The sequence below is a fragment of the Cydia fagiglandana genome, chromosome Z (assembly GCF_963556715.1).
Source record: "Cydia fagiglandana chromosome Z, ilCydFagi1.1, whole genome shotgun sequence".
NCBI lineage: Eukaryota > Metazoa > Arthropoda > Insecta > Lepidoptera > Tortricidae > Cydia > Cydia fagiglandana.
Genome location: NC_085959.1, coordinates 11,980,528 through 12,008,499, shown reverse-complemented (window position 1 = coordinate 12,008,499; position 27,972 = coordinate 11,980,528). Strand labels below are relative to the sequence as shown.

The following is a 27,972-nucleotide window of genomic DNA, read 5'->3' as shown; positions in this document are numbered from 1 at the left end:
TCATGTCAAAGAGGATTTCGTTAATAATAATTTTGTTATCTGTAAAATCTTGTTAGAATTTATTATTGTGATAATCCTTTCGCGTATTAGATTAGGGTCATACGGTATTTCTGATCCATTTGGAAACACAAGATTAATAGAAAACTGCCGTTAAAATGAGTGAATACGGAAAATTCGGACCTCTCGTCGGCGCCATTGACGAGGGCACCTCTAGCGCAAGATTTATCATTTTCAAAGCTAACTCTTCGGAAGTCGTCGCGTTGCACCAAAAGTCTTTGGATCAGCATTTTCCTCAGGAAGGGTGGGTTGAACAAGATCCTATGGCCATTCTTGAAGTTGTGACGACATGCGTAGAAAAAGCAGTCGAGAAACTTGAAGCAATGGGCGGCAGAGCTAAGGTATTGTAATTTTTTTACAAATATTTAACCCGAGCAGTCGTTTATAAACATAATATTTTGTCCTTTTAAGATCTTCTTGGGCTCATAATTTTTTCTCATTACATCCATGTGGACAGTGCAATAGTAATTCTAATAAATAAGATAAAAATATCTAAGAACTTACCAACAATCAATGTTCAAAGTTATATTAACATTTATTGTTGGTTCATATTCTTGTCATAGATTTGCTGTAATTAGCAAATAAATTGACTTCACTATTTACTGAAATGCAATGTTTTTTTGAGATCTGGAATGATTGTGGCGATTACTCCACCAACAAGAGCTAGGCTCTTAAGAACAATGATGATGATAATGATGTAGTGCTGAAATAAGACACCTATTACACACTATTGCAGTTATCTTTAATTTTGGGGCAACAGACTACACACCCTGCCCCAAGGTTTATTGCACCACATGTATATTTCATAGTAAAACTGACTGTAGTTATGCAGAAAACGACCAACTCATTTTTTTATCAATGCAGAAAGCAACCAAAGCTACTGAGTTAGGGTATAAGTCACTTTGACAAAAATAAAAAGATGGTCGCTTTCTACAGAACTACGGTCAACTATTATATTGTGCCTTATTCATTTGCTTCTTTAATACCATGCTTCTTGTACACAGACCAAGTATAATTTAATATTTCCAGGATATATTAGCAGTGGGAGTGACAAATCAGCGAGAGACTACAATAGTATGGGATCGTAATACAGGAAAACCACTGTACAACGCTATAGTGTGGCTTGACATGAGAACTACAGCCACCATAGATAAACTCCTGGACACAGTGCCTAACAAGACTAGGAATCAGAACTATCTTAAGGTGGTTCTCCTTGCTCGATTTTCATACAACTTTCTTGGCACCCTAGCTCCTATTATATAGGGTTTCTTCACTTGTATATGTAATGTTTGGGTAGTATATATATTTCTGTCTTCGCAGAACGTAAAAAAATACTAGATTTTGATTAAAATTATTAAGAAAAAAGCCTTTGAATATTGGTAAAATTTTGCCTCATTGCTTGTTTGTGTGAGTGATGCTTATAGTATCGGTGTAATTCTAACATGGCGACTTCATTTGACAAGCAATCATTTTTAATTTGTCAAAGGTGTAACAGATGGCACTTTAAAACCGCAACACAGATTACCTGTGTATTTTGTTTTATTTTCACTCAATAGAGGGAGGTATATTTAATGCACAAAGCATGTTACGAGTATACCTACTCATTTAAGAATCTCCTTTCTGATATAATTTCATTCCCAGATTTAATATAACTTAATATTGTTTCTCCTTTTTGGACTTCACGGGCCTATAAATCCCGGTCTTTTGATAGGCTTGCGTGGGGATATAGATCCAACACGTAGAGGCCCTTTGGAGAGTTTTAATGTCATAACTTAATAATTATTATGATTATTACACAATAAAATACATTAATATATTTATAGAAAGGTCAGTCCAAACAATCATTCGCGTTACGGTCGTCCACCGAAAACCCTTGTGAATTCTGCTTTCGTTTCGGTAAATGTTCTCTGGAAAAGCCTATATTTATTGTAACAATGATTTTTAAACTAAAATACCTAGCTATATTTTTCTCAAAAATATATATAGTAGTGGACCCTATAATGGACGTGGAACCAGTTATGGGACAAAAAACCACAAATCCTCTAAAATAAGTATCTAAAAATAGTTTATAAACACTGTCTGTATATTATCATAAATATGTCTTAGAGCTGTTTCAATTTAAAGTTTCATTAAATTTGGTTATTTTTTAAGAAATTGGCGTCAACCCAAAAGTTGTCGTGTCACTGAAAAAAAATACCACTACGAATTCTTAACAACTTCGCTAAGAGAGGTGAGTTAATTTATTAAATTTTAATTAATTAATACTCGATGAAAACTAGAATGTGTTTTGTTAATTGCATTTACCATGAGATAATGTATACAACACACTATGTTGTGACTCCACAGATGTAAAAAAAATAGTGGTATTTGGCCCAATCCCATTATAGGAGCTGTAAAACTGCATGCCTCCTATAATGGGACAATTGACATTATAATGCTTGCCATGGCATAATTTCATGTTTAAACAATACAGAAGTAAAATGTAGTTACGAAATACGTCAACCAGGAGGTATTCTCGGACTTCGCATAAATTAATATCGTTTTTCCAAACTTTTATTTAACTTGCCCTGTTAGTTTGTGTGGGTCAAATTTTGGTAACAGAATTTGAGCCACTTTTCGATTTCCGATACAATTGAATTTTTTTGTAAGTACGTAATTAAGTATGCAAATCTGATGATAATGCAATATTATATATGATAACATCGACCTGATCTTATGATGGAGACAGGAGGTGGCCATGGGAATTTTATCGAAATAAACCCTAACTAATTGTGTTAGGTATATTAGAATTGTCTCGATGGATCTAATACAATAATAATTGGCTGTGGAAAGAAAAATACATTCATCGATAAAAGCTTATACCAAAAATTGATTTTTTTGCCATAACTTATACCCCATTTCAATATTTTATACTGATAGAGCAATGTCCATTATAGGGGGCCCATTACTGGATCCACGTCCATTACTGGGGGCCCATTACTGGAGCTTTGGTGTCCATGACTGGAGAAGAAAAAAACATAGTTTTAATTTGTTAAGTATGTGGAAACTCATTGCAATATCTTTGATACAACACGCCTAAAACATGAAAGACGGATAGGACTTTCATCTTTTAACACGCTAAGCGGTAGACCAGTTACATGTATAAGGGAAATATCATAAATACTCCAAATTTCTTCTTAAATGTCCCATGACTGGTGCTGTTACTATAGGTATGTGGAGAAAAATGTCATCTTCTTGTAAATAAACAAGATTCTATAATATCTTCTGCTTGTGCATAACAATAACATTAGTAGATGATACTTTTAGGGTTCCGTACCCAAAGGGTAAAACGGGACCCTATTACTAAGACTTCGCTGTCCGTCCGTCTGTCTGTCACCAGGCTGTATCTCACGAACCGTGATAGCTAGACAGTTGAAATTTTCACAGATGATGTATTTCTGTTGCCGCTATAACAACAAATACTAAAAACAGAATAAAATAAAGATTTAAATGGGGCTCCCATACAACAAACGTGATTTTTGACCAAAGTTAAGCAACGTCGGGAGTGGTCAGTACTTGGATGGGTGACCGTTTTTTTTTTGCTTTTTTTTTTGTTTTTTTTTGCATTATAGTACGGAACCCTTCGTGCGCGAGTCCGACTCGCACTTGCCTGGTTTTTTTTCAAAAATGCTGCCTTTCACCCGAGTTAAAACACTCTACTTTTCATTTCGCATACGAGGAAAGTAAAATGCATGTGTTTTTTGAAATACATTTTTATAGTAGGTATTTTTGAGAGTAGGTATTTTTGAGAGTAGGTATTTTCAATTAACAATTTGGCCAAAAGTAATTTATGGAATGGGGAGTCAAATATCAGAATGGAAATTGTATAACAAATCCATTTATACCCAAATTTCAATTGCTTATTGTAAAAAGAATAATAAAATCGTACTTGTAATTGGAACCTAAACTGCTCTAGTGCAGAAACGTATCATTTCCTGCACACCTTTTACAACAACAATGACCCTCTTTCATATATTCGGTCAAATTGTGCTTTTTGAAAAACTAATTATAGCCAGCCTTTTATGAATGTAGTATGATACCTTAGGGTATGGTGCTTTACGCACACTAGCGTCCCTTCCCCTCCCCCTGACGCAACCCACCCTTTTTGCATGAAATATGTCCCGGTTCACAGTTTTTTACATTTTTTGAGGAAAGTATACATTTTAGGAAAAAAAGTGTCAATGAAAGAAATAATCCTTAATAAATTCTTAATAAAAAAGGTCATATTCATTTTTTTTATATCATGCACCTAATTCATGTATTAGCTTGTCAAAATTCGAAATAACATAGTTTTTACTTAGGGTTCGAAACTCATTTATTATACACGGTGTAACATGAGGAAACTGAATAATTTTAGCAGCGTATTCCTGATCACATTTAGAGACAAAAATGTCCTATAAACTTTTTTGAAATTCGCCTAGTTTCAGAGTTAATACCAATAAAAAAAAAACAAGTTTCTATTGTTACATAGTTCAAAACGCCTTTTTGATGGCGATGTTGCTACTATGGGATTTAGTCTAAATATCCTTATTGATATGTCAAAAAGTGACAAGTAACACTTTACAAAAACTAAGTTTTACGAAAAAAAAAACCATTTTAAGTGACAATTTTTATATACAAATTCATTCATAAAATTAAAAAAAAAACCAAAAAAAAATTTTTTTTTGGCGAAATTGACCTAAACACATATTACATCTTTTCCTTTTTTTGACCTCATGTATACATTTTAGGATAAAAGTGTCAATGAAAGAAATAGTTCCTTATTAAATTCTTAGTAAAAAAGGTTATATATTCATTTTATAACACTTATTATACAAGGTGTCCTCAAGAAATGCGAAAGATTTTATTTCTGAGGTCAAATTAAAAGAAGGAAAAAATGTTTGTATGAGTTTAGGTCAATTTCGCCGAAAACAATTTTTTTTATTGTTTTTAGGGTTCCGTACTTCAAAAGGAAAAAACGGAACCCTTATAGGATCACTCGTGCGTCTGTCTGTCTGTCCGTCTGTCACAGCCGATTTTCTCCGGAACTACTGGACCAATCAAGTTGTAATCTGGTACACATATGTAAGTTTGTAAACAAATGAATTTTAAACATGGGGGCCACTTTTGGGGGGTAAATGAAAAAATTAAAAAATAAAAATTTTCAAACTATATCATGTTACATATCAAATGAAAGAGCTTATTGTAAGGATCTCAAATATATATTTTTTATAATTTTCGAATAAACACTTTAGAAGTTATTCGAGAAAATAGGCAAAAAATGACTATTCCCCCCTCCCCCTTTATCTCCGAAACTACTAGGTTTAAAATTTTGAAAAAATACATAAAATAGGTCTATGATGACAGGAAAACCTATTAGAAATGTACAGTCAAGCGTGAGTCGGACTTAATTACAGTTTTTGATCCGACTCCTACGGATTTTTTAAAGATTTCACTCACGTTTCGCATAAATAATGTTTAGTTTTAAGTTTATAAAATACATATGTATGTTAGTCTGTAAGGTATTTGTAATATGGGCCTTGTTCCCTGAATTAAAAATCTAAATAAATAAATAAATAAAATAAAAAATACATTGTTAAAAATTGTGTAATATACGGAATCCTTGGAACGCGAGTCCGACTCGCACTTGGCCGCAATTTTTTAATTTTTTGAGTATATATGTATGTACATAAAAAGTAAATGTTATTGGTAAACTTGTCAGTTAACATGGATTTTTACTTTTTTTTCGGTAAACATAGTTTTTGCAACGTGTTACTTAATTGTCACTTTTTGACATATCAATAAGGATATTTAGACTAAATCCCATAGTAACAACATCGCCATCAAAAAGGCGTTTTGAACTATGTAACAATCATCATCATTTCAGCCTATATACGTCCCACTGCTGAGCACAGGCCTCCTCTCATGCGCGAGAGGGCTTGGGCTATAGTCCCCACGCTAGCCCAATGCGGATTGGATGTAACAATAGAAACTTGTTTTTTTTTATTGGTATTAACTCTGAAACTAGGCGAATTTCAAAAAAGTTTATAGGACATTTTTGTCTCTAAATGTGATCAGGAATACGCTGTTAAAATTATTCGGTTTCCTCATGTTACACCGTGTATAATAAATGAGTTTCGAACCCTAAGTAAAAACTATGTTATTTCGAATTTTGACAAGCTAATACATGAATTAGGTGCATGATATAAAAAAAATGAATATGACCTTTTTTATTAAGAATTTATTAAGGATTATTTCTTTCATTGACACTTTTTTCCTAAAATATATTCTTTCCTCAAAAAATGTAAAAAACTGTGTACCGGGACATATTTCATGCAAAAAGGGGGGGTTGCGTCAGGGGGAGGGGAAGGGACGCTAGTGTGCGTAAAGCACCATACCCTATGGTATCATACTACATTCATAAAAGGCTGGCTATAATTAGTTTGTCTTCCCCATACATTAGAACACAATTTAACCGAATCAATAGCATGAGAAATGAAACGGATATTTCTTGTTTTCTTTGCATTAGCATTTTTCTCTCGATAATTTAATCAATTTGCAACATAAGTAGAAGAATCCTCATATATCCATAAATATCAAAATATAAAAGGACATACATTTTCAGAAGAATTCCCCGTGCGACGTTGCCAAGTGGTTTAAAGTACAACATGCTCGCAACGTTTGGATGTCAATAACTCGACAATGAAAAATTATATTTCAAATCAATTCAAACTTGATATTTTTGACAGTAATGGGTTACTTAAATAAGAAGGCATTTTTCGCCCGGGTCTACTATGGTCAAATGGTCTAGTGGCTTTTAGCTACTGAGTATAAGTCTAACAAGTTGAACAGCATGACAGGGTTCAAACCACGAACAAAGACTCATTTCTTTTTGTATTTATTTATTTATTTTGTTTCATCTTTTTGGAAATTTTATATGCCTTATTTTAAAAGTTATTTTAAGTAAATGTGTTGTATTTGATTATTTCATGTAGGTATATCATTTCAATAAAATTTTGGAAACTTATTTTATACCTGGTCAAGCAAATCTTGTCAGTAAAAAAACCGGGCAAGTGCGAGTCGGACTCGCGCACGAAGGGTTCCGTACCATAATGCAAAAAAAACAAAAAAAAAAGCAAAAAAAAAACGGTCACCCATCCAAGTACTGACCACTCCCGACGTTGCTTAACTTTGGTCAAAAATCACGTTTGTTGTATGGGAGCCCCATTTAAATCTTTATTTTATTCTGTTTTTAGTATTTGTTGTTATAGCGGCAACAGAAATACATCATCTGTGAAAATTTCAACTGTCTAGCTATCACGGTTCGTGAGATACAGCCTGGTGACAGACGGACGGACGGACGGACGGACGGACAGCGAAGTCTTAGTAATAGGGTCCCGTTTTACCCTTTGGGTACGGAACCCTAAAAAGGCGCGAAATTCAAATGTTCTATGAACGATATCCCTTCGCGCCTACATTTTTCAAATTTGCCGCCTTTTTCTACTGACAAGATCTGCTTGACCAGCTATACTTCGTCGATAGTTGACTTCTTATATACCTATTCTGCGATCCTAATTAGCCTCATGCATGACTTTTTTTTAATTATTTTAATCATTATTTATATCCTTTGAAATCGGAAAATAAAAATACTTTTATAAATCTTCCCATAATATTATTAAAAAATAATTAAAATACTGAAAATATTTTACTCACGTAAGTTTAGTTTCGAAGAATAACATACGCTTAAAATAATTCAAAAGAGAATGCTAAAATTATAAAATAAAAAAAAACTGGCATTGTCGGGGTTTGAACCATGTATCTTAGCTACAATATGATTTTTTTCAAAATAGAGGCTACGGGTGCCACGAGCACATGACATTTGATGGTCGAAAACATTAGTTGCTTCTGAATGCGTTGTAATTCTTAATCGTTGCTCAAACAAGAATTTATTATTTAATTTCCAATCTTTTTTCAACAATAAACATTTCATCCGCTGCGCCCTCTAGGTTACTTTACTGTAACATTACGAATGTGCTGACATTTGACACTGACTTTAAGGTGACTTTAAGTACGTAAGTGTGCGTGAATGCAAGAAATTGCAATATTTTGCAGTTGGATTCCGGTAATAACGAAATGAGACAATGTTGAGTTGAACATGTCTCGATTTAGATGTAGTATTTTTTATAGTTTTCGCACATATCAACACATCTTATGAAACTTTGTATTTTGGGAGAAATAGTGAAAATCCACAATTCGTGCACAGTGACGCCATCTTTTGGCTGATAATCGGCATCCCATCCCTAGACATCCACCTTAAGGTAAAATTTTAGTGAATTTGCTCAACCCTCAGCAAATATTGCATAATCTGACAGATGGATTTACCCAAGTTTGATGTTAGCGACTTATTACCCTTCTGGCTCGTTAAATGAGAAATATGTAATAAGATACACCTTGCCTTGCTCTCAATAGATCATTTATAAATAAATACAAAATGTGACATGGTAAGAACCATAGCCGTTACCTTTGAACTTACTCCTAATAACACATACCAAGGAATCACTCAACTCAAAGTTATGTTGAAGGCTCAGAAGACTGTAGAATTGTAATGAGTACTCATTTTCCTTATATTGAAACTATTATATTGCCACAATTCGGGAGAGCCCTCAAGATTGCATCCCTGACAAATCCAGATGGGTTTAGTAGGAGTATCTTTATTTTTCTACTCTACTCATACTCTACAGTGATTATGGCATTTCTCTGTTGGAAACTTGCTAGATAATTAACTTGGCAACTTTGAGGTAGCTTTGGCATTGAGAATATTTTAAAAGAATAAAAGGTGGTATTTTTAACGAAAAAGTTTTGTATGTAACCTTGTGCTATATTTTGTCATGGTCACTATGACATGATATGTTCTAAGCTACAGCTAAACTGTTAAAATACATATTTACGTTCTTAGTTACTTGACACATTTCTGTGATGTTACATGGCTAAGGCTCACTTGCACCATCCCACTAACCCATATGTATAGTACACACTCATCATTATATTTTAACATAACTTTAAGCCACTCAGTTTCTGACAAAAAGCGTAGTAAGGGACAACCCATGTGAGGAACGTATTGTAACACTATGAGGTACAGGAACATTATGGCCCAAAATTTTCTGGATTCAATGGGCATTAGTAATGATCATTAAAAGGCTGTGACAATAGATCACTCCTTGGTCAATGTAGGACTCAAATGATCATAAAAAAAGCTCACAAGAATTATATAATTCCTGCCTGAAACACCTTAGGAGGTAACCTTGATGCAATCGGTCTGCCTGAAACACATTAGGAGATAACCTTGATGCAATTGGTCTGCCTGAAACACCTTAGGAGAAAACCTTTGTTGCAATGTGTCATATTTTATATACTTTCTTGTCAACTAAAACTTGTCCATTTTTCTAGCCGCTGTGTGGTTTACCACTGTCCCCATACTTCAGTGCGGTGAAGCTGAGATGGCTCATTGATAATGTGGACTCGGTTAAGCAGGCTATGAAGAATGGCACATGCTGTTTTGGTACTGTGGACACTTGGATTATTTGGAATTTAACCGGTATGTTTCTGGCATTTTAATAATTGTCATACTTTTAATTATAAAGCAGTATGATTTAAAATTGTGATTATAATGATTAATTTTATTGTGGCCTGTTGCAGTGGTCACTAGGATATTGGCATATTTTTTTTTAAGTGTAAAACTTTGTAACATTTCTTATCCGAATAAGAATGTTAATATCTGTGTACTTTGCTTGAGTGCAATTGCTTAAAATTAACCTGATGACAGTTAAATAGTATTATAGTATAAGCTGATATGTTATCATTAATATGGCTTGATAAGGCTTATATTAAATACCGCTGTGAATGTATTAAGACTGATATTTCTGTAGTTTATTTACTGCTGCTTTATCACCATAGATAAGTTGTACCCATGTTTATGCTTTATCCTTTGGTGATAATAAACCAGACCAACCATTTAACAATGAAACATTTTTGGTATTCTTGCAAAATATTTTTTTAAGAATCTATACATAAAAACTATACTTAGATTGGAAACTTTCCGTTCGTTTGTTGACGTTTAGTTAAAAGGTAGGTACCTAATGCATAGTAGATCCAGATCTGATAATGTGGTATATTGAACTGGCCCTATACCTTTTATATTTTAGGCGGACCTAATGGAGGAAAGCATGTAACTGACGTGTCAAATGCCTCAAGAACAATGCTCATGAACATCGAAAACTTGAAATGGGATCCGTTGCTGTTGAAATTTTTTGAAATCACAAGTCCTGTCCTGCCAGAGATTAAATCCAGTTCAGAGGTAATACAGCCATTAATCACAACAATACAGAAATAGTGTTGAGGAAAACCTCCTGCTTACAATGTAGTCACCTGCAATAATATGTTATACAATGAATGCCACAAAAATATCAGACACTATCTTATTTGTAGAGCCATAAGAGCGTGTCACATATTTTTGCGCCATTCGAAGAGTAACATATTATTGCAGGTGACTGTACTATTGAACAACTTGATTACTTAGGCCCAGGTTAAGCGGTTAAACCTAATAACCTAATGTCAAATTGTACTGGTAACCAGGGTAACTCCAGGTTTAACCAGTTATCCCCGAGTTAGTAGAATGGTGCAAGTGGGCCTTGGCCACTTTGGAACATTTTCACATTTAGGTACTAAAGTAAGGACTCTAAGCAGGAAGAAGTTTGTACTTTGAGTCTTTGACCACCCTGTTTGCATGCGGACCTCAATATAATTATCAGTGATCGGGGATTTCTATGCCACACCGCGGGATATCAAGTCGAAATGGTAATATGGATACGCCGCTTAGCCCGCGATAGGAACAAAACTGTTCGAAAAGTAAACGCTATTTCGGTGTTGGTAATTCGTTTATAAAATAAAGGACTGTAAAAAACAGTGTTGGTTATGATTTAAAGAAAAAATATTATTCAAAAAAAATATTAAGTTATACAAAAATGTTCTTATAAGTACATATAATAATTTAAGGAAAATATTTTTAAAAAACCGTACATATGTACGTACGTATTTCTATTTTAACAGTTATGTCGGGATGTTGTTTGTCATTAAGACACGTGCTATTTTTGCACTTAATAATATAATGAGTGCAAAAAGCAGCTGCAGTGCGGTTTGTATTTACAATGTCATTCTACGGTGCTAATAATTAGTAGATAAGATAAGGGTTTGAAGAAGTGATTCAGTCGGCTTAGATAATGCATGATTAATTGATTAACAGTAACATGCCAAAACACTTCTATATCGCACACGAATCCCGGAATCCCGCGGCATATCCATACTAGCATAATGATTGAGGTCATTCACCCCAAGTTACATAGAAATCCCCGATCACTGATAATTATGCACGAGCGATAGAGATTGAAACAGGCGGGGCAATGTACGAAATTCTTCGTAGTTAGCGCCCTTACTTTACGTTCTTGGCATTATTTTGAATAAAAAAAAGTGAAATTATAATTATTATGACAACATTCTATTATTTCAACATTCCATAGTGAGATTGGTCAGTCACAAATCATAACAAATAACATCATGGCCATCGAATCTTGTTTGTATAGGTAGAGTCACGAACATATCATATGTTTATGCGCATTTCGTTGTTAAAGATAGTATTGCTAATATTTCAGGTATATGGTTACATATCTGACGGACCACTCAAGGGCATTCCAATATCGGGCTGCCTAGGCGATCAGCAAGCCGCTTTAGTAGGTCAAATGTGCCTACAGAGGGGTCAGGCGAAAGCTACATATGGCACAGGCTGTTTTGTGCTTTACAACACGGGTGACATTCGAGTTAATTCCAGTAGAGGTTTGCTGACTACTGTTGCTTTTCAGTTGGGTAGCAAAAACCCACCTGTTTATGCACTAGAAGGTTCGGTTAGTTTCCATTTTTTATGGATTAATTTATTTGAAATGAATACTTTTATACTGTTTTTTCTACAAGCTTTTATTTAACTTGCCCGTTACTGTTAGTAGGTATGTTAGTGTGGGTCAAATTATGAAACCTAAATTTGACCTGAATTGATTGGGCTGAAATTTAGCATACAGATGTAGGTAAATCGGATGAGAATGCAATATTATGATGACATGGAGCTGATCTGATTATGGAGACAGGTGGTGGCCATGGAAACTGTGATATATTGACTCAATGAGTATTAGTTGCCTGTGGAAGGAAAACTACAGTCAGCAATAAAAGCTTGTAGGTACCAAAAATGAATATTTTGCCAACAACTTATTTAATGGTAATTGTTTTTTAGGTTGCTATAGCCGGCGCCGCGTTGGGATGGTTGAAAGATAATATAGGATTGTTGGATAGTGCCAAGGACTCACAAGAACTTGCGGAGAACGCATCTGAAAACGGCAGTGTTGTGTTTGTGCCTGCCTTTAGCGGGTTGTATGCGCCATATTGGAGGCAGGATGCTAGAGGGTAAGTTGGTTAGTTCCCGATTCGCCGGATTCTTGTTCCTTCGGATTCCTCTTTCGCCGGATTTTCTTTAGGACGTCACAATCCGAGTAATATAAGAGAATCCGACGAAACAAGAATCCGGCGAATCGGGAAATAACTGGTAAGTTACTTTTATGATGAACATAAGATAGTTTTTATTAAGGATATCAGCCCTTCAAGAAGATATAATTTACTATAGAAGTAAACTAATTCTACACAGAAGAAGTCGGATAGAGAATCTATAGGATATATAAAAATAAACCACTACATTTCGGTATCGTGGTCGTCCCATTCGTTTTTCGTCAAGTTCCTAAATTAGTCCTATTCTGCTTTCGTCACCCATTCTACATTCGTCACAATCGTCGAAGGCTTTCAATGTAGAATGAGTGACGAAAGCAGAATAGGACTAATTTAAGAACTTTACGACAAACGAATGGGACGACCCAAGACGATACCTACATTTCCTACTACGCGGCATTTAACTGCGTGAAATGATTTCTAACAAGTAGTACCTGTGAGTGGTCGAGGCTGTGATGTTAAGTCCACTTTTTTTAAACTAGAAAACTGTCGTCTTTTATAATCGACTTAATAACCGACTAAACACTGCAGCTTGCAAAATCATTTTATATCAGTACTTAGTTGGTAAACACAATTTATTTATAAATTATTGTCGCTGGGAAGTAATTCGTGCCATTCTCAGCCAGTGACTATTAATACGTTCCTATTCGTACATTTAAGACAACGCAACTCCATTATATTAAAGAATTTATGCAGCATTATTTGGACTTTGACACCTCACGGCTCTGTCATCAAACTGGCTCTAAGGACTGTTCACAAACTAAGTAGGTAATAGTACCAATAATACATTTTTGGGGTTGTCTACCGTTAACTTGTTTTGTGATAAGTTTTTCTACCGTCGTTTTTTGTAATTGTTTTGTCTTGTTCTCATCTTCTACTAAAACTAAAATGTGACTAATTCACATTTTAGTGTTAAGTTATATTAAATAATTTATGCAGTATTATTTGGACTTGGACACCTCACCGCTCTGTTATCAAACTGGCTCTTAGGACTGTTCACAAACTATGTAGGTAATAGTACCAATAATACATTTTTGGGGTGGTCTACCGTTGACTTGTTTTGTGATAAGTTTTTCTACTGTCGTTTTTTGGAATTGCTTGCCTTGTTCTCATCTTCTACTAAAACTATAATAAAATTAAAATGTGACTAATTCACATTTTAGTTTTACGTGTTAAGTTCTGGTTTTGGTCGCAAAATGTATAAGATGATTGTCTTTTATCTTTTAACTCGCTTCTTTGGTTCATTTCGTTTTATTCCATTTGTTTTTTTCTCATGTTGCAATTTTTGTGAAAGCTACACATACACGCATAAATATATCGGGATGTGTGTGACACGTTATTCCATTCACTAGTGTAATGCATAATATGCCTAAGTTGAAAGGCAAATTGTTGAAGATTACCTATACCTCGGCGGGTCTCCACCGGCCTAATGATATATTATTAAGAATTGTCGATGGTGATGACTTCCAATTAACTTCAATGGGTAAATAAATAAAACATAAATAAACAATATTCGGAAACATCTAAAAAAGGGTTCAACCGGCAGTATTTATTGGCCTAAGTGTTAAAAGTTTCTTGATTTTGCATTGTTTATTGTCGGTATGGGTGTATGCCAAAATATAAATGTCCATTTTGTAATTCGCATATCTTCATAGTTTTTGCTTTGACAACCAATGTTAAAGTCGTGTCGGAGTGAGAAAAATGTCATTTGTTGTGACGTCACTAATTATGGTATTATATGTGAGCTTATAATCGTTGTCAATGCGTACCCAACTTATCAATGTTCAGTTAAGCAGAAATATCTCGACATTTTAATGTTATTTACCTATATGTCTAATGTACAGTTAGCTGCAGAGAGGTGACCCCCTCCCCCATGCATAAAAAAATTGTTTGCAGGCGGGTCACCTCTCTACAGCTGATTGTACATCATAGAGCTGGTTTCATGGATGAGCTTTAAGGTTGTCATAAAAACAAATGCAAATGGCACTTACAAAAGTTGGCTTGGCTCCTACGTTTCACTTTTCCTCTAGCTGGCTAGCTCGCAGAAAATCTGACTATGTTCTTAATTTAAAGATAAAGTACAATTACACAAAACCATAACTACAAATGGTAAGGTTTCGACGAGATGACGTTATTCATAAATGCGCTGCAAGCCTCAATTAGGTACCTAGTTATTAATCGTTCGACTTTATCTGTCATTTTGACTGATTGAGTTACTATATATGTCATATGAGGTATTGTAAGAAAGGGATAAAATATTATAAAATATCTAATTCAGGATTGTACAGTTTTATAATTAAGGGGGTTAAACTTTATTGAGCTGTAGCCTTTCAATGTATATTACACTATCTTTTACCCGCGACTTCGTCTGTGCAGATGTAGGTACTTCCTTCTTAGCGCCACTTGAAGCTAAGATATAGACCAGGGTCTCGAAGAGTGTAGTATGCATAATTGATAGACCGCAGTTTGACTTCTGATACTTGTAGTAGGGCTCCTAGTCTACAAGAAACCTGATGGTGCCGGGCTGAAAGGTGGCCCCGTTCCCCCCACCACCCTCTTGAAAATCACCTATAAAATGTTCACAGTCTTTGAGATTCTAATGGTTTTAAATTATTTTTAATAACTTATTCGTGTTAAAATAAACTGCTATAACATAATTATACCGCGATATTATTATTAAATAGAATAGTTTAACGGAGCTGTTTTTGACGGCCGAGGCTTAGCGAATCAAGTCAAGTACTAAGTTTTAGGAGCAGTTCAAAGACGGACTAGGAAAATAATTTGCATACTAGGTACAGGGAAGTTAAATCTATATTGGATAGTTTTAATTGAATATTCAGGTAAGAAAATGATGATAAAACCATACAGTTTAGCCGTTTTGTAGGTTTTTTTTTTTCAAAGTATTTCTTATTTTTCTGAGTGTGTCTTACTATCTATACTATACTGTCATTACAAGTTTTTACAATTGTTATTTACATATTTACATAGTGATATGCAAACATTTGGCCGTTTTTTTTACAGCTGCACGACATAGTGCGGCCCTGAGTTTTGCATTACATGGCTTAAGCAGCGATTCTGGTAAAGATTGTTTCGTCATTTTCTTTGGGTAACTATAACGAGTATCTTTACCTACTTTAAGATGTGCCGGCAATATATCGCCATGTTGAGGTTTTAGGTCAGCGTCGAGTTTGGCACACAATTTAAATAGTGCCAATTATTTCCGGACTCTATACCTACTTATACGTGCCGAAACTCATCGTTGGGCATATCAAATGAGTTGCATGTATCCCTAACGGCCCATCGTTGGAGTTTGCGATGCTGTTTTTCTTCGAACAGATACTGATATTTTAACTTCAAAAAATGCATTCACCCTATTCCTGTACTTACCACAAGAACACTTATCGTGACCCAGTGAGCACTACGATAAATTAATCAAAGGCCAGCCGTCAATAATCGACTATATTATATCTAATTATTCAACAATCGTAGCCATTTACCGTGTATTCTTGTCAAAGTGGACAAAACGGTATGAATGTTATAAAACTGTATAAATCTTGACAAGTGTCATTTATAGCATTTAACTTATCCATATTAGGATATTTGTCCTTTAATATTCGAATTCTATTTGGAGCATTCATAAAAACTTTCTTTACGTTCGAAATAAGCAAATCTACATTTGGATATAAGGAACGTATTTTTTCGGCTACGCCAAAATAGATAAATCAGTTAATCACATTCCATAGGTTCTAATAAAATGAATTTGTTTTGATGTCGACGTAAAGCTCGTAGCAGAAAGGCAGCCTAAATAAAATCATTTCATTAGTTTATAATAAGACACGGGGCGGGGCATTTACCATTGAATGACAAGGTATGTCCATGTTATGCAAAAACTGAAAACAGCTCACCCCCGCCGATCTCTGCTAATAATGTAATAATTACTAGTGTACGGACAAGTGGTGGCATTTTGAACAGAGCGGGAAATGGAGTCGCCTAGGTGCATTTTATGATTAAATGAATAACGATTAAATGATTTTTCGAAAACATATTTATTGCACTTTTTAATTCTTATTCAAGTAGTACCAAAGTTTATTTATTTATTTATTCAAGTATTTGCTGTGATGTTCACCTCATTGCAAATGGCGACTGGGATATACCTAGGATTCTAAATCTTCCTCATCTTGCTCACTTAAAGTGGTGTCCATGTTGTAAAATGAACGAATTATGGCAACTTGCTCCTCCATGTTCTTGGGGGTAAAGGAGGATGGGCAGTTTTGTATGGACACTGGCCTAAAAACCAATAATGACAAGCCATATGTCATTTGAAAGGTTTTTTCATATTCTACAATTTTTGTATGGCAGGAAATCTTAAATCGCTGTGTGAAACAAGTAATGGCAAAATAAAAACATTCCATCAATAAGTATATTTTTACTGTTTTAGGGTTTTAGTTCTGTACAACGGTTTTTAAACTTGTTATCATATAAATACACATGAGAAAACAACTAAATATCGATATACCATCAAACAATTACTACTATTTCTCAAGCAGAAGGTTCATCAATTATTAGCTGTGTTAAGTGCCCAGCTGGAGGAATAAATACTTCGTGTCTTCCTGCACCAAGGTACGAAACTATAACGCCCTGTCAAACAAGTGCAGTAACATTGTGCTATCGTACGTATGCCAATGGAATTTTTATTACACCCCGTTATCTAATGCTCAGTTTGGGGGCAAGTGATGGGGCAGTTGCGATAATCAATATCGATAAAAAATTAAGTTGATTATACTCACTTAATAACATCTACATAGATCTGATTCATACTTAACAGAGCCCTGCTAGTGTTTTTAAAAAATTGTTATGAAATAAAAAACTCTTATTTATTTATTACTTATACGTTTCATAATAATTATAATAAATTAACAATATTTTTTCCATATTGCATGACGTCAAAGGAACAGAGAAGTAGATTTGAAAAATAATAGAAGACACGAAAAACTAACTTTATAGAAAAATACTTCTTATTTCTTTACAAAATTGAAGAAACTTACTGCTCTTTGTTACTAGGAAACGGGACTTAATCGTGTACCTGTAAATTATTTTTAACTAATATTCCCCTCAAAAAAGAAGTGATCCCTGTGAAGTGGTGGTAGAGATCCCTTATAGGGATAAGCTCGCCTTTGTACATTGTTTCTGTATCAACTAACACAGTAATTGTAACTTGTTTTATGTACAATACCTATAAGTTTAGACGTATTTCAACAAGTGTTCGAAGTGACCACCACCTTACGTTTCCAGACACAGACAAAATCGCATTCTCCTAGGATAATCCGCTAAAACAATGTCTTGCGCCCGTTGGAAATGAAACTAGTGTTGTTAAAAGACTAGTCTTGAAGACTTTTTAAAGGTTTGAGCTGAGAAACGGTTCAGAACCTTAACGACTCAAGCTTTTTATGAGCTCTTAAGAGTAACGCTACGTCTTACGTAGGCGAACAACGCGCGAACGCGGCGCGGCGCGGCGCGGCGAAATCAATCCTTTGATGCCCATAGAAGTGTCCTACGTAAGCGATCTCGTTGCGAACGCGGTGCGGCGCGATTTGCACGCGAATGTCAGGCGGCGCGGCGCGGCGCGGCGCGGCGGCGGCCGCTTTCGCCGCGCCGCGTTCGCGCGTTGTTCGCCTACGTAAGACGTAGCGTAATTCTGTATGACTTGGGCTTCTTAGAGAACTCAACCTTTAATAATTCGGGCCTATTGAAAGCTCAAGCCGCTCAAGCGTTAAGAGCTCAAACAACGAGCGTTATTGGCAGAAAGTATTGTGTATTTATTTTTAACCCTTAATTTGACGGTGTCCGGTGTGGCCGTCTACCTAGTTTTTAGGGTTCTGTACCCAATGGGTAAAAAATTATTAGTTATTTCATAAAAACAACACATTTTATTTAAAAAGTAAAAAAAAAGTAAAAAAATGTATTTATTTTCAAGAATATAGGTTACAGAATATGTCAGGGGTCTCCGCACTAGGCTTTGCCTGTACCGCGGGGAACCAGGAACAATTTTTTAACAGAACTAGGTTACTTAATAGCTAATACAAAAGAAACTTACTTAAAAGTTTAAAACTATTTGCACAAATATATTGCAGAATATTATAACTAAACATTATCTAAAATATCTTCAGTCTCGGCATAATTTAGAGAGGTCAAGAATTTGAATAGGAGTTTCTTAGCTTCTATAGGAGAACTATATTTAAGGTTACAGTGTTTAAGTATGGTGTTATAGGTTGTTACGCTAATACAATCTCCGAACCGTTTACCAAAAGCGGTGCGTACTTCGGGAATAGGTAAATTGAAGATGCGTTTTTTAATCAAGGAATTATAGGAAAGAATTGATTTAGACAATTTATGTGTTTGTAGACATATTTTGTGTAGGAATAGCTGTCGACGGATAAAACTTGAGCTTGGGCATACAGATCTGAATTTGAAGGCATTTTCACGAACACGTCTTTGCTATAGTTGTCACATAGCGCTAGCTAGTGGTTTTGGTGGAACTTCGTTGTTTTTGTTATTTCTGTTAATGTTAATTTCTTTTTAGAAATATTGAACATGATGTAATTTAATTATATAGTTTAGTTACAAATACAAATATTTGTATTTCACCTTTTTTCTTGACATTGTGTCGTTAGGTAATTAAACCTACATGTTTTAAAGGGTAGGTACGCACCTCTTGCCTCTGCAACATGGCAGAGGAAAGCAACATTTGCCTCGACCTATTAAAACCTGGAAAGAATAAATAACTTAGACTTTACCGAGTTTGGATTTAAATAATAATGTTGTGAAAACACAACATTGCGAGAATTACTTACCCAGTAACTAAAATATGTATCTCCGGAACTTTATATATACGAGGGGAGGTACAAATATTCGCGGAATGAAGTATTTGCATATTAAATAAAACAGAAGTATTTTTCCTTTTTAATATATTTATCCTTGAGTTTAATGCATTTTTCAGATCGACTAATTAACTTATGTATGCCGTCAAAAAAATATTTTTAACTTTTCCCTCAAAATGAGCCAAAATAGCCTCCTTAACTTCTTCATCGTCACAATTTTTTTTTCCTTGTAGTTCTTTTTTTAAATTTGGGAACAAATTATAATCACTGGGGGCCAGATCCGGGCTGTAGGGTGGGTGAACCAGCGATTCGAAGCCGCACCTGTTAAGAGCAGCAGTCGCAACATGGCTCTTGTGAACCGGTGCATTGTCGTGCAACAGCAACACACCTTTTGATAATTTTCCCCGCCTTTTTTCCTTAATGGCTTCACGTAGTCTTTCTAATAGCATTGCATAATATGTCCCAGTTATGTTAACACCCTTGTCCTTGTAGTCGATCATGAGAATTCCTTTTGAATCCCAAAATATGGTAGCCATCACCTTTCCGGCCGATTCTGATACCCTGAACTTCTTCTGAGGTGGTGCACCCTTCTTATGCCACTGCATCGACTCAGGTTCAAAATGATGAACCCAAGTCTCATCCCCAGTCACAATTCGTTCCAATATGTGGGTAGGATTGTCACCGCACAGATCCAAAAATTGCTTCGATGCTTCAACTCGTTGTTGCATCTGCTGCGGTTTGAGCATTCTCGGTACCCACCTAGCACTCACTTTCGTCATGCCAAGATGGTCATGTAGGATCCTCAATATTGTTGTATCTGATACACCAACTAATGCAGCTAATTGTTTCTTTTTAAGTCGAGCATCTTCTAGTACGAGTTTTTCAACTTTTTGAACGATATCCGACGATGTGACTTCAATCGGCCGTCCTGGGCGAGGGTCGTCTTCAATTGACTCTCTGCCATGTTTGAAGAGGCCATGCCACTTGTAAATCATGGTTGTAGCAGGGCACTGGTCCCCGTAGACGGCTTTCATTTCATTAATTATAATTTGCGGAGGTTTTCCTTGCTTAGATAAAAAATTTATCACGGCACGATATACAATTTGCTCCATGGTCGCACGTTTATTCCGAAATAATTTGTTTGAAGGGCGATATCTTTAAAACAAATGACGGTTTTGAATTGACATCTACATTTTTTTTTCTAAAGAGTTCTCGTAAAAGAGAAACAAAAAAGGTTTTGTACCATTTCACCTCCTTCCACTTCATTCCGCGAATATTTGTACCTCCCCTCGTACCGTAAAACGAGGGGAAAAGACACGATTTTCAACTTCAAGGATGATTTTCGCCAATATTCCAAATGATAAAAGTAATAATCTTGATATCATTTTTTGAGTCTTGGTTCTTTAATTTTCCATTCTTTTACCTAAAGTACTTAGTATGGTACTCGTAAATTGGAAGTAAGTACATACCTACTTAAAACTTATTTTTATAAAAGGATTTCAGGAACACCCAAATGTTATCTCGTAAATGTTTTGGGTTATTATCAGTGATCGGAATAGGTAGTGCCATTTCGGGTGAATGACCTTAAACATTGTACATAGCACAGATAAGACTTCAGATTCTCCAACTCATAATTCTCACTGAAATTTTTCTTCACTAAAAGTAAAAAAAAAAGTCATTATAAATACATCATCAATTCATCTGGGAGCGTAAAGATCCTGCCGGTTTCGTCATAATGACGTATATAAACACACAGGATGTTTTTAAATAGGTACGTAATGACAGATAAAGTCTATTAACGTTCGATTGTAACAAATGTAATAGTTTTTACATTAGTTAAGGTGACGGCACCAATCATGGACATGTTAAGCGCACTAAATTAGAATTTCGTTTAAAAATGGGTTGTTTTTTGACGATACAAAAATGGTGATTTTTTTTTCGGCACTCAAATACATGAGGATCATTTAAACAAAACCAAAAATCATGTATGTTTGATATATAATTAATAAAAAATATATAAATTGAAATTTACGAAATCACCATTGATGGACATCAAAAATTCAGTAATGGACACCCAGTCATGGACATGGACCCAGTTATGAACATCTATTAATGGATACTTTTGTATTGAACACATAAATGAAACAAATGATGTCACAAACAACTTTTATTAACGGTATTTGAACTTTCAACATGATCAGCCTTAGATTTCCAAGTTATACTATCAGACTTTCAATCAACCATCTGATTTTCAGTCATTTATTAAACATTAATTGAGGCTTTACCTCTTTGCCAGCTGCAGCTTAGATTGGTAACATAATAATCAACTGAGATCTATCAGGTAAGAAATTAGAATCTCAGCAATACAATAATCATAAAGCACAATATAAAATAAAAAAAAACGATCAAAAAAGTTTACTTTTTCTCATTGCGACCAACCATTTTACCAGAGGAAGAGGCCCTCTGCCGTGAGGAGTTTGAGGCCACATAGCACAAACTGGAGGACTTTTGCCTGTCACCTTGTTGTGCAAGTAAAGGTTATTTGAGGAACCCCAAACCGGAGGGCAGCTGTGCTTATCTTTTCTCCCATCCTTACAGCATCCAATTCTCTCCCCATTTGTTCGGGGGTGTAATTTTTCTTTGGTGCCATCTAAGACAAAAAAAAGAGCCCAATTATGGACAACTAAAAATATCCAGTTATGGACATCGTGTCGACTCAAATGTTTAGAGCAACAAATTAAATAATTTAATACAATAAACTAAAAAAGTAATAAAAAACTTAAGCATGGACACTTGTCCATTACTGAATTTCATATAGCGGAAGCAGTTATAAAGTTGACCCAAAATTTTTTTATTAAGCTATGAGCTTCATCACATATGTTCCTTGAGTAATTCTAAGCATTTCAAGCCTGGGAGGCAATAAGAAATGTGTGTCTACTCGGATTTGTAATGGATTTAAACTTTCAACCCCTTTTTAACCCTGTTAGGGGATGAATTTTACAAAACGCTGAAATTACTTTTCCTGTCTTTTAATAATATCCCCAAATACAAAGATTCAAGTCCCGCGTTCGAAAAATTTTTTGATAACCATACAAACTTTCAACTCCTTTTTCACCACCTTAGGGGATGAATTTCCAAACACGCTGAAATTAGTTTTCTTGTATTTTAATAATATATCGTTTTACGAAGTTTCAAATTCCTAGCTTAAAATAAAACTTGCACCCCATACAAACTTTCATCCCCTTTTTAACCCCCTTAGGGGTTGAATTTCTCAAAATCGCTTCTTACCTCTTGTACACTTTATAAATGTAATCTAGTGTGCAAATTTCAACTTTCTATCTTTTGTAGCTTCGGCTCCGCGTAGCAAAAATCTCCAACCAAATTTTTCATCTTTTTACGTTTTTCTTGTAAAATTACTATGAAACTGAAAAAACAAATATCAGCAATGAATTCTACGTCTTTGGTTTATACGAAAATGATACCAAACTTGCCCTAGTACCCACCAGGATCAGAATAGATTTTTTTTAAAGATGACGGGTGGCGGCCGTCTTTGTACCCCACCCTCCCCCCCACTTCAGGCTAGAAATGCTTAGAATTACTCAAATATCAGACGTGATGAACTCATAGCTTAAAAAAATTTTTTGGGTCATGTATGGCAGCGTTACATAACTGATTCCAGTAATAAAATATCGAATCCAGTAATGAACAAACACCACAAAAAACTTATTGCTGTGATTGGACATATTCAACTTAGCTCAATTTACTCGCAATATAGTATTATTCAGTAAAAATAACATCAAATTTCATTACAATAATATAACACAAGATAACACCATGCACAAATATGTACTCACCTCCATAACGATTTCAACAACAAAAACGGATTTATATGACAACGAGATTTCACTTCGCAGCCATCTTAGAACAAAATAGCCGATTTTGGTGACGTGTGTCAAAATGACAGCTCAAACGTCTATTGGTTATGCTTTAGTGTTGCCAGTTGAAAAATGTTGGGACAGTTGCTTAATAAATTCGATCAACGTAAAGAATGTCCATAATTGGTGCCGTGTCCATTACTGGTGCCGTCACCCTAGTGAAATAAAAAACCGGCCAAGTGCAAGTCGGACTCGCGTTCCAAGGGTTCCGTACATTACTAAATTTTTAACAATGTATTTTTTATACGTGAAACGCGAGTGAATTGCCTTTAAAAAACCCGTAGGGGTCGGATCAAAAACTAAGTAATTAGTCCAACTCACGCTTGACTACATATTTCTAATAGGTTTTCCTATCATCTATGGGTAAAGACCTATATTATGTATTTTTTTCAAAATTTTAGACCCAGTAGTTTCGGAGATAAAGGGCCCGAATGGTAATTTTTTGCCATTTTATTGAATTACTTCTAAACTGTTTATTTTAAAATTATAAAAAATATATATTTGAGATTCTTATATTAATGAGCTCTTTCATTTGATATGTAACACGATATAGTTTAAAAAACTTTATTTTTTAATTTTCTCATTTACCCCCCAAAAGTGGCCCCTATGTTTAAAATTCATTTGTTTACGTTACATGTCTGTCTTTAAGAATAAGAATAATATTTATTTAAAATAACCTCGTTGACAATATATATATATACAGGGTGTTTGGTACATCGTTTGCCAAATTAAAACGGCAGATAGCTTGAGTCATTTGCTATCTTCTCATGCCTAGAAAAACAAAATTGGCCAGTTTTTTTTTACTACTATGCAAGTAAAAATTAAAAATTTACGAAAAACTCTCATAGACCTGAATTTTTTTTTTGCACCAGATTAAAAATTTCTAGGCTTGAGAAGATAGCAAATGACTCAACCTATCTGCCGTTTTAATTTGGCAAACGATGTACCAAACACCCTGTATATATATCCTGTGGCCCCACACTAGGCTAAGCCTGTGATGTGGCAGCCGGGGTTTCGATTTGTAAGCAAAAGGTTAAGAAGAAACTAATCTAATAAATAATATTTGGGTCACAATCTTACATATGTGTACCAAATTTCAACTTAAGGTGGTTCGCCTAGGTTACTCAAAACTTAACTCTCGCTAGATGGCACCACTTTTGCAAAATTTCAGATTTTATTTTTTTGTGAAATGGTCTTGGTATTTGTATACTTAAAAGTATGTTTCGCGCACTCTTTAAGTAAATATTGAACTATTAAAATAAACATTGAATACTTCATTGTGCAAAAACCACCTTTTTAATTCGACGGAGTGTTGCTGTCACGCTTTTTCCTACTATTACTCACACATGCAAACAGTGTTTCCGTGATCCTTGTAGTAGACAATTTCACACAACGTAAGTATGTTGCAATAGCGTAACGGTATGTTCGTGGAAATACGTGCAAGAGGATTGGGGTTCAAGACTGGTGCGAGTAGGTAATTTCTTTTTGTTTCTCCTTTGTGTTATCTTACCTTTAAACGAGCAATTATTAGATATATAATTATTTATTTATATATTTGGATGGTATCAGAAACGGCTCTAACGATTTCGATGAAATTTGCTATAAGGGGTTTGATCTCTTAGCTAGGTCTATGAGAAAACGCGCATTTTTGAGTTTTTATGTTTTGTAAGCTTTGGTCGGTCTCCCAGATATTCAATCTCCGCTTGGCAACTAATCCCAGAATTGGCATGCGCACTAGTTTTTACGAAATCGACTGCCCTGACCTTCCAACCCAGAGAGTAAACTTATTTGGATTAGTCCGGTTTCCTCACATTGTTTTCTTTCACCGAAAAATAGGTATCGGTGTATAAATAGGTAGGTATCAAATGCTATTTCGTCCAAGCCGTCATTCAATCATTGGTACAAGCCGGGGTTAGAACCCGCGACCTCCGAATTGCTTTCCGCTAGGCCAGCAGTGCTTCCCCCACATACTCAGTGTTATCAGGTTTTTTAAAAATCAAAAACCGGGCAAGTGCGAGTCGGACTCGCGCACGAAGGGTTCCGTACCATAATGCAAAATAAACAACAAAAAAAAGCAAAAAGAAAACGGTCACCCATCCAAGTACTGACCCCTCCCGACGTTGCTTAACTTTGGTCAAAAATCACGTTTGTTGTATGGGAGCCCCATTTAGATATTTATTTTATTCTGTTTTTAGTATTTGTTGTTATAGCGGCAACAGAAATACATCATCTGTGAAAATTTCAACTGTCTAAGCACGGTTCGTGAGATACAGCCTGGTGACAGACGGACGGACGGACGGACGGACGGACAGCGAAGTCTTAGTAATAGGGTCCCGTTTTACACTTTGGGTACGGAACCCTAAAAACGATTACTTATGAAAGCAGAAGAATATAAATGATCGTATTAGATTTATAATTGTTACATATTTGCCGTAACTTATTTTTAAAATGTGTTTTTCAATTAAAAGACACGTCAAGATTGTTTACCTTATTTCTAATGCTAAAAAAAACAAACTATAGTAATAATTGTGTTTTTCATTCATAGACAAAATCCATTATTTTTAACCACAGGAAATTTTATACACTTCTTTTTAGGGTTCCGTACCCAAAGGGTAAAACGGGACCCTATTACTAAGACTTCGCTGTCCGTCCGTCCGTCCGTCCGTCTGTCACCAGGCTGTATCTCACGAACCGTAATAGCTAGACAATTGAAATTTTCACAGATGATGTATTTCTGTTGCCGCTATAACAATTAACAAATACTAAAAACAGAATAAAATAAAGATTTGAATGGGGCTCCCATACAACAAACGTGATTTTTGACCAAAGTTAAGCAACGTCGGGAGTGGTCAGTACTTGGATGGGTGACCGCTTTTTTTGCTTTTTTTTTGTTTTTTTTTGCATTATGGCACGGAACCCTTCGTGCGCGAGTCCGACTCGCACTTGCCCGGTTTTTATTGCAGTGAGGAAGTCCTGATTGTAAAAATCAGAGAGATTAGGAAGAGTATAATTTCTAATTATCTTTGTAAAAATAAAAGAATACGTGTAGCCCATACTTAATAATCTATTTATGATAATAAGAAAAATTAAATAAAAATAAAAAAACAATACCAAATTTAGGTGTAACAAAAATACAAAAAGTTATGTTCCAGCATACAATGACTGGGGATCGAACCGGGAATCTTCCGTTTGCAAGCAAAAAAGCGACTGTTTGCATAACACGCCATGATAGTTCTTAGCTAAGCTGACGAACTTCTCGCTTAGGTCAATTAACTACCTGTCAAATATCAGTGTCAACAAAATTGCACTAAACATGACGGCACTCCAAATTCGAGCCGTGGTCAGCCCGGCAACGTCGGAAATGGTATGGCAACGTCGCAAATGTATCTGTACACGACATTTGTGACACATACATACGTAAAATTGATGAAAAGTTAACTATGATTTTTGCATGATTTCTGTATGAAACATTGTTTTCCTGTTAATTTCGCGCAAACGAATATTCGAAAGAAGATAAATGCGGAAATATTTGTGTACTAATAGTGTGTAGTTACTTAATGAGCTTTGATTGAATTTTGTATGAAAAGCGAACCACCTTAATGGGTCTATTAGTTTCGGAGAAAATAGGCTGTGACAGACGGACAGACGGACAGACGGACAGACAGACAGACAGACAGACAGACAGACGCACGAGTGATCCTATAAGGGTTCCGTTTTTTTCCTTTTGAGGTACGGAACCCTAAAAATTAGTACATAGGTACTTAATAAGTTAGAAATATAATGTTTTATTGTGTAATATAAATATCATTAAGAATTATCATTTAGTTTCATCTTCCCCGTAGTCAGCGAGTTGAAAAAAAAAACAACGGAAAATCGCTTCAATCCAAAGCAGATCTAAACGAGAATATTTAAACGACGAACATAACACTATCTTCACCGTCTCCATCGAATTCATCGTCCATTGAAATATATAATTCATACCTATTATACAGGATGGTACTTTACTATGATCTTTGCTGAAAGTATATTGTTATCTAAATAATTTTTAATCAATTTATTATCATTTTAAAGCTATAGGTTAAGTAAAACAAAAAGGCATTAAAAATTAATCATTTTATTATAGGTGACAACCCTAAGTGCCGCTATAAAGTTACTGTTTACATTTGCACATAGACCGGGAGATAGTGACACATTTTACTGGATCATTTGTACCAGTATGGCGGTTCGTCAGGGGTCTAAGCACGTAATGAAGGAAAGAAAAATTATGGTCATAGCGCTGGTACCGGCGGCCCAATCGCGTGGGCGTTAGTCGAACGTGTCGGATAAAATACGAGTGTCGAACGATTTGTACCACAAAAATCCTCGTATTTTCCGATAGTCTATAAAAAAGAAGTAGGCGGTAGCGTAATGCCATCCTTCTCCGGTGTGACTTACAGCCCGCCATACTGAGGCGAACACATTAATTTAAAAAAAACAATTCAACC

At 35.2% G+C, this 27,972-nt stretch overlaps 2 protein-coding genes across 2 annotated transcripts in view; both read left to right on the top strand.

The window, feature by feature from the left end:
• The window catches only part of LOC134678317 (gamma-aminobutyric acid receptor subunit beta), a 555,578-nt gene that overhangs the window by 153,416 nt on the left and 374,190 nt on the right, over window positions 1–27,972 (top strand). The window lies entirely within an intron of this gene.
• The window catches only part of LOC134678313 (glycerol kinase 3), a 64,275-nt gene continuing 36,307 nt past the window's right edge, over window positions 5–27,972 (top strand). Inside the window, exons 1-6 of the mRNA XM_063536819.1 lie at window positions 5–398; window positions 1,087–1,260; window positions 9,523–9,670; window positions 10,278–10,429; window positions 11,781–12,029; window positions 12,410–12,579. Of these exons, the coding sequence (XP_063392889.1) occupies window positions 156–398; window positions 1,087–1,260; window positions 9,523–9,670; window positions 10,278–10,429; window positions 11,781–12,029; window positions 12,410–12,579 (1,136 nt within the window). The 5' untranslated portion in view covers window positions 5–155. The remainder of the gene's footprint in view (window positions 399–1,086; window positions 1,261–9,522; window positions 9,671–10,277; window positions 10,430–11,780; window positions 12,030–12,409; window positions 12,580–27,972) is intronic.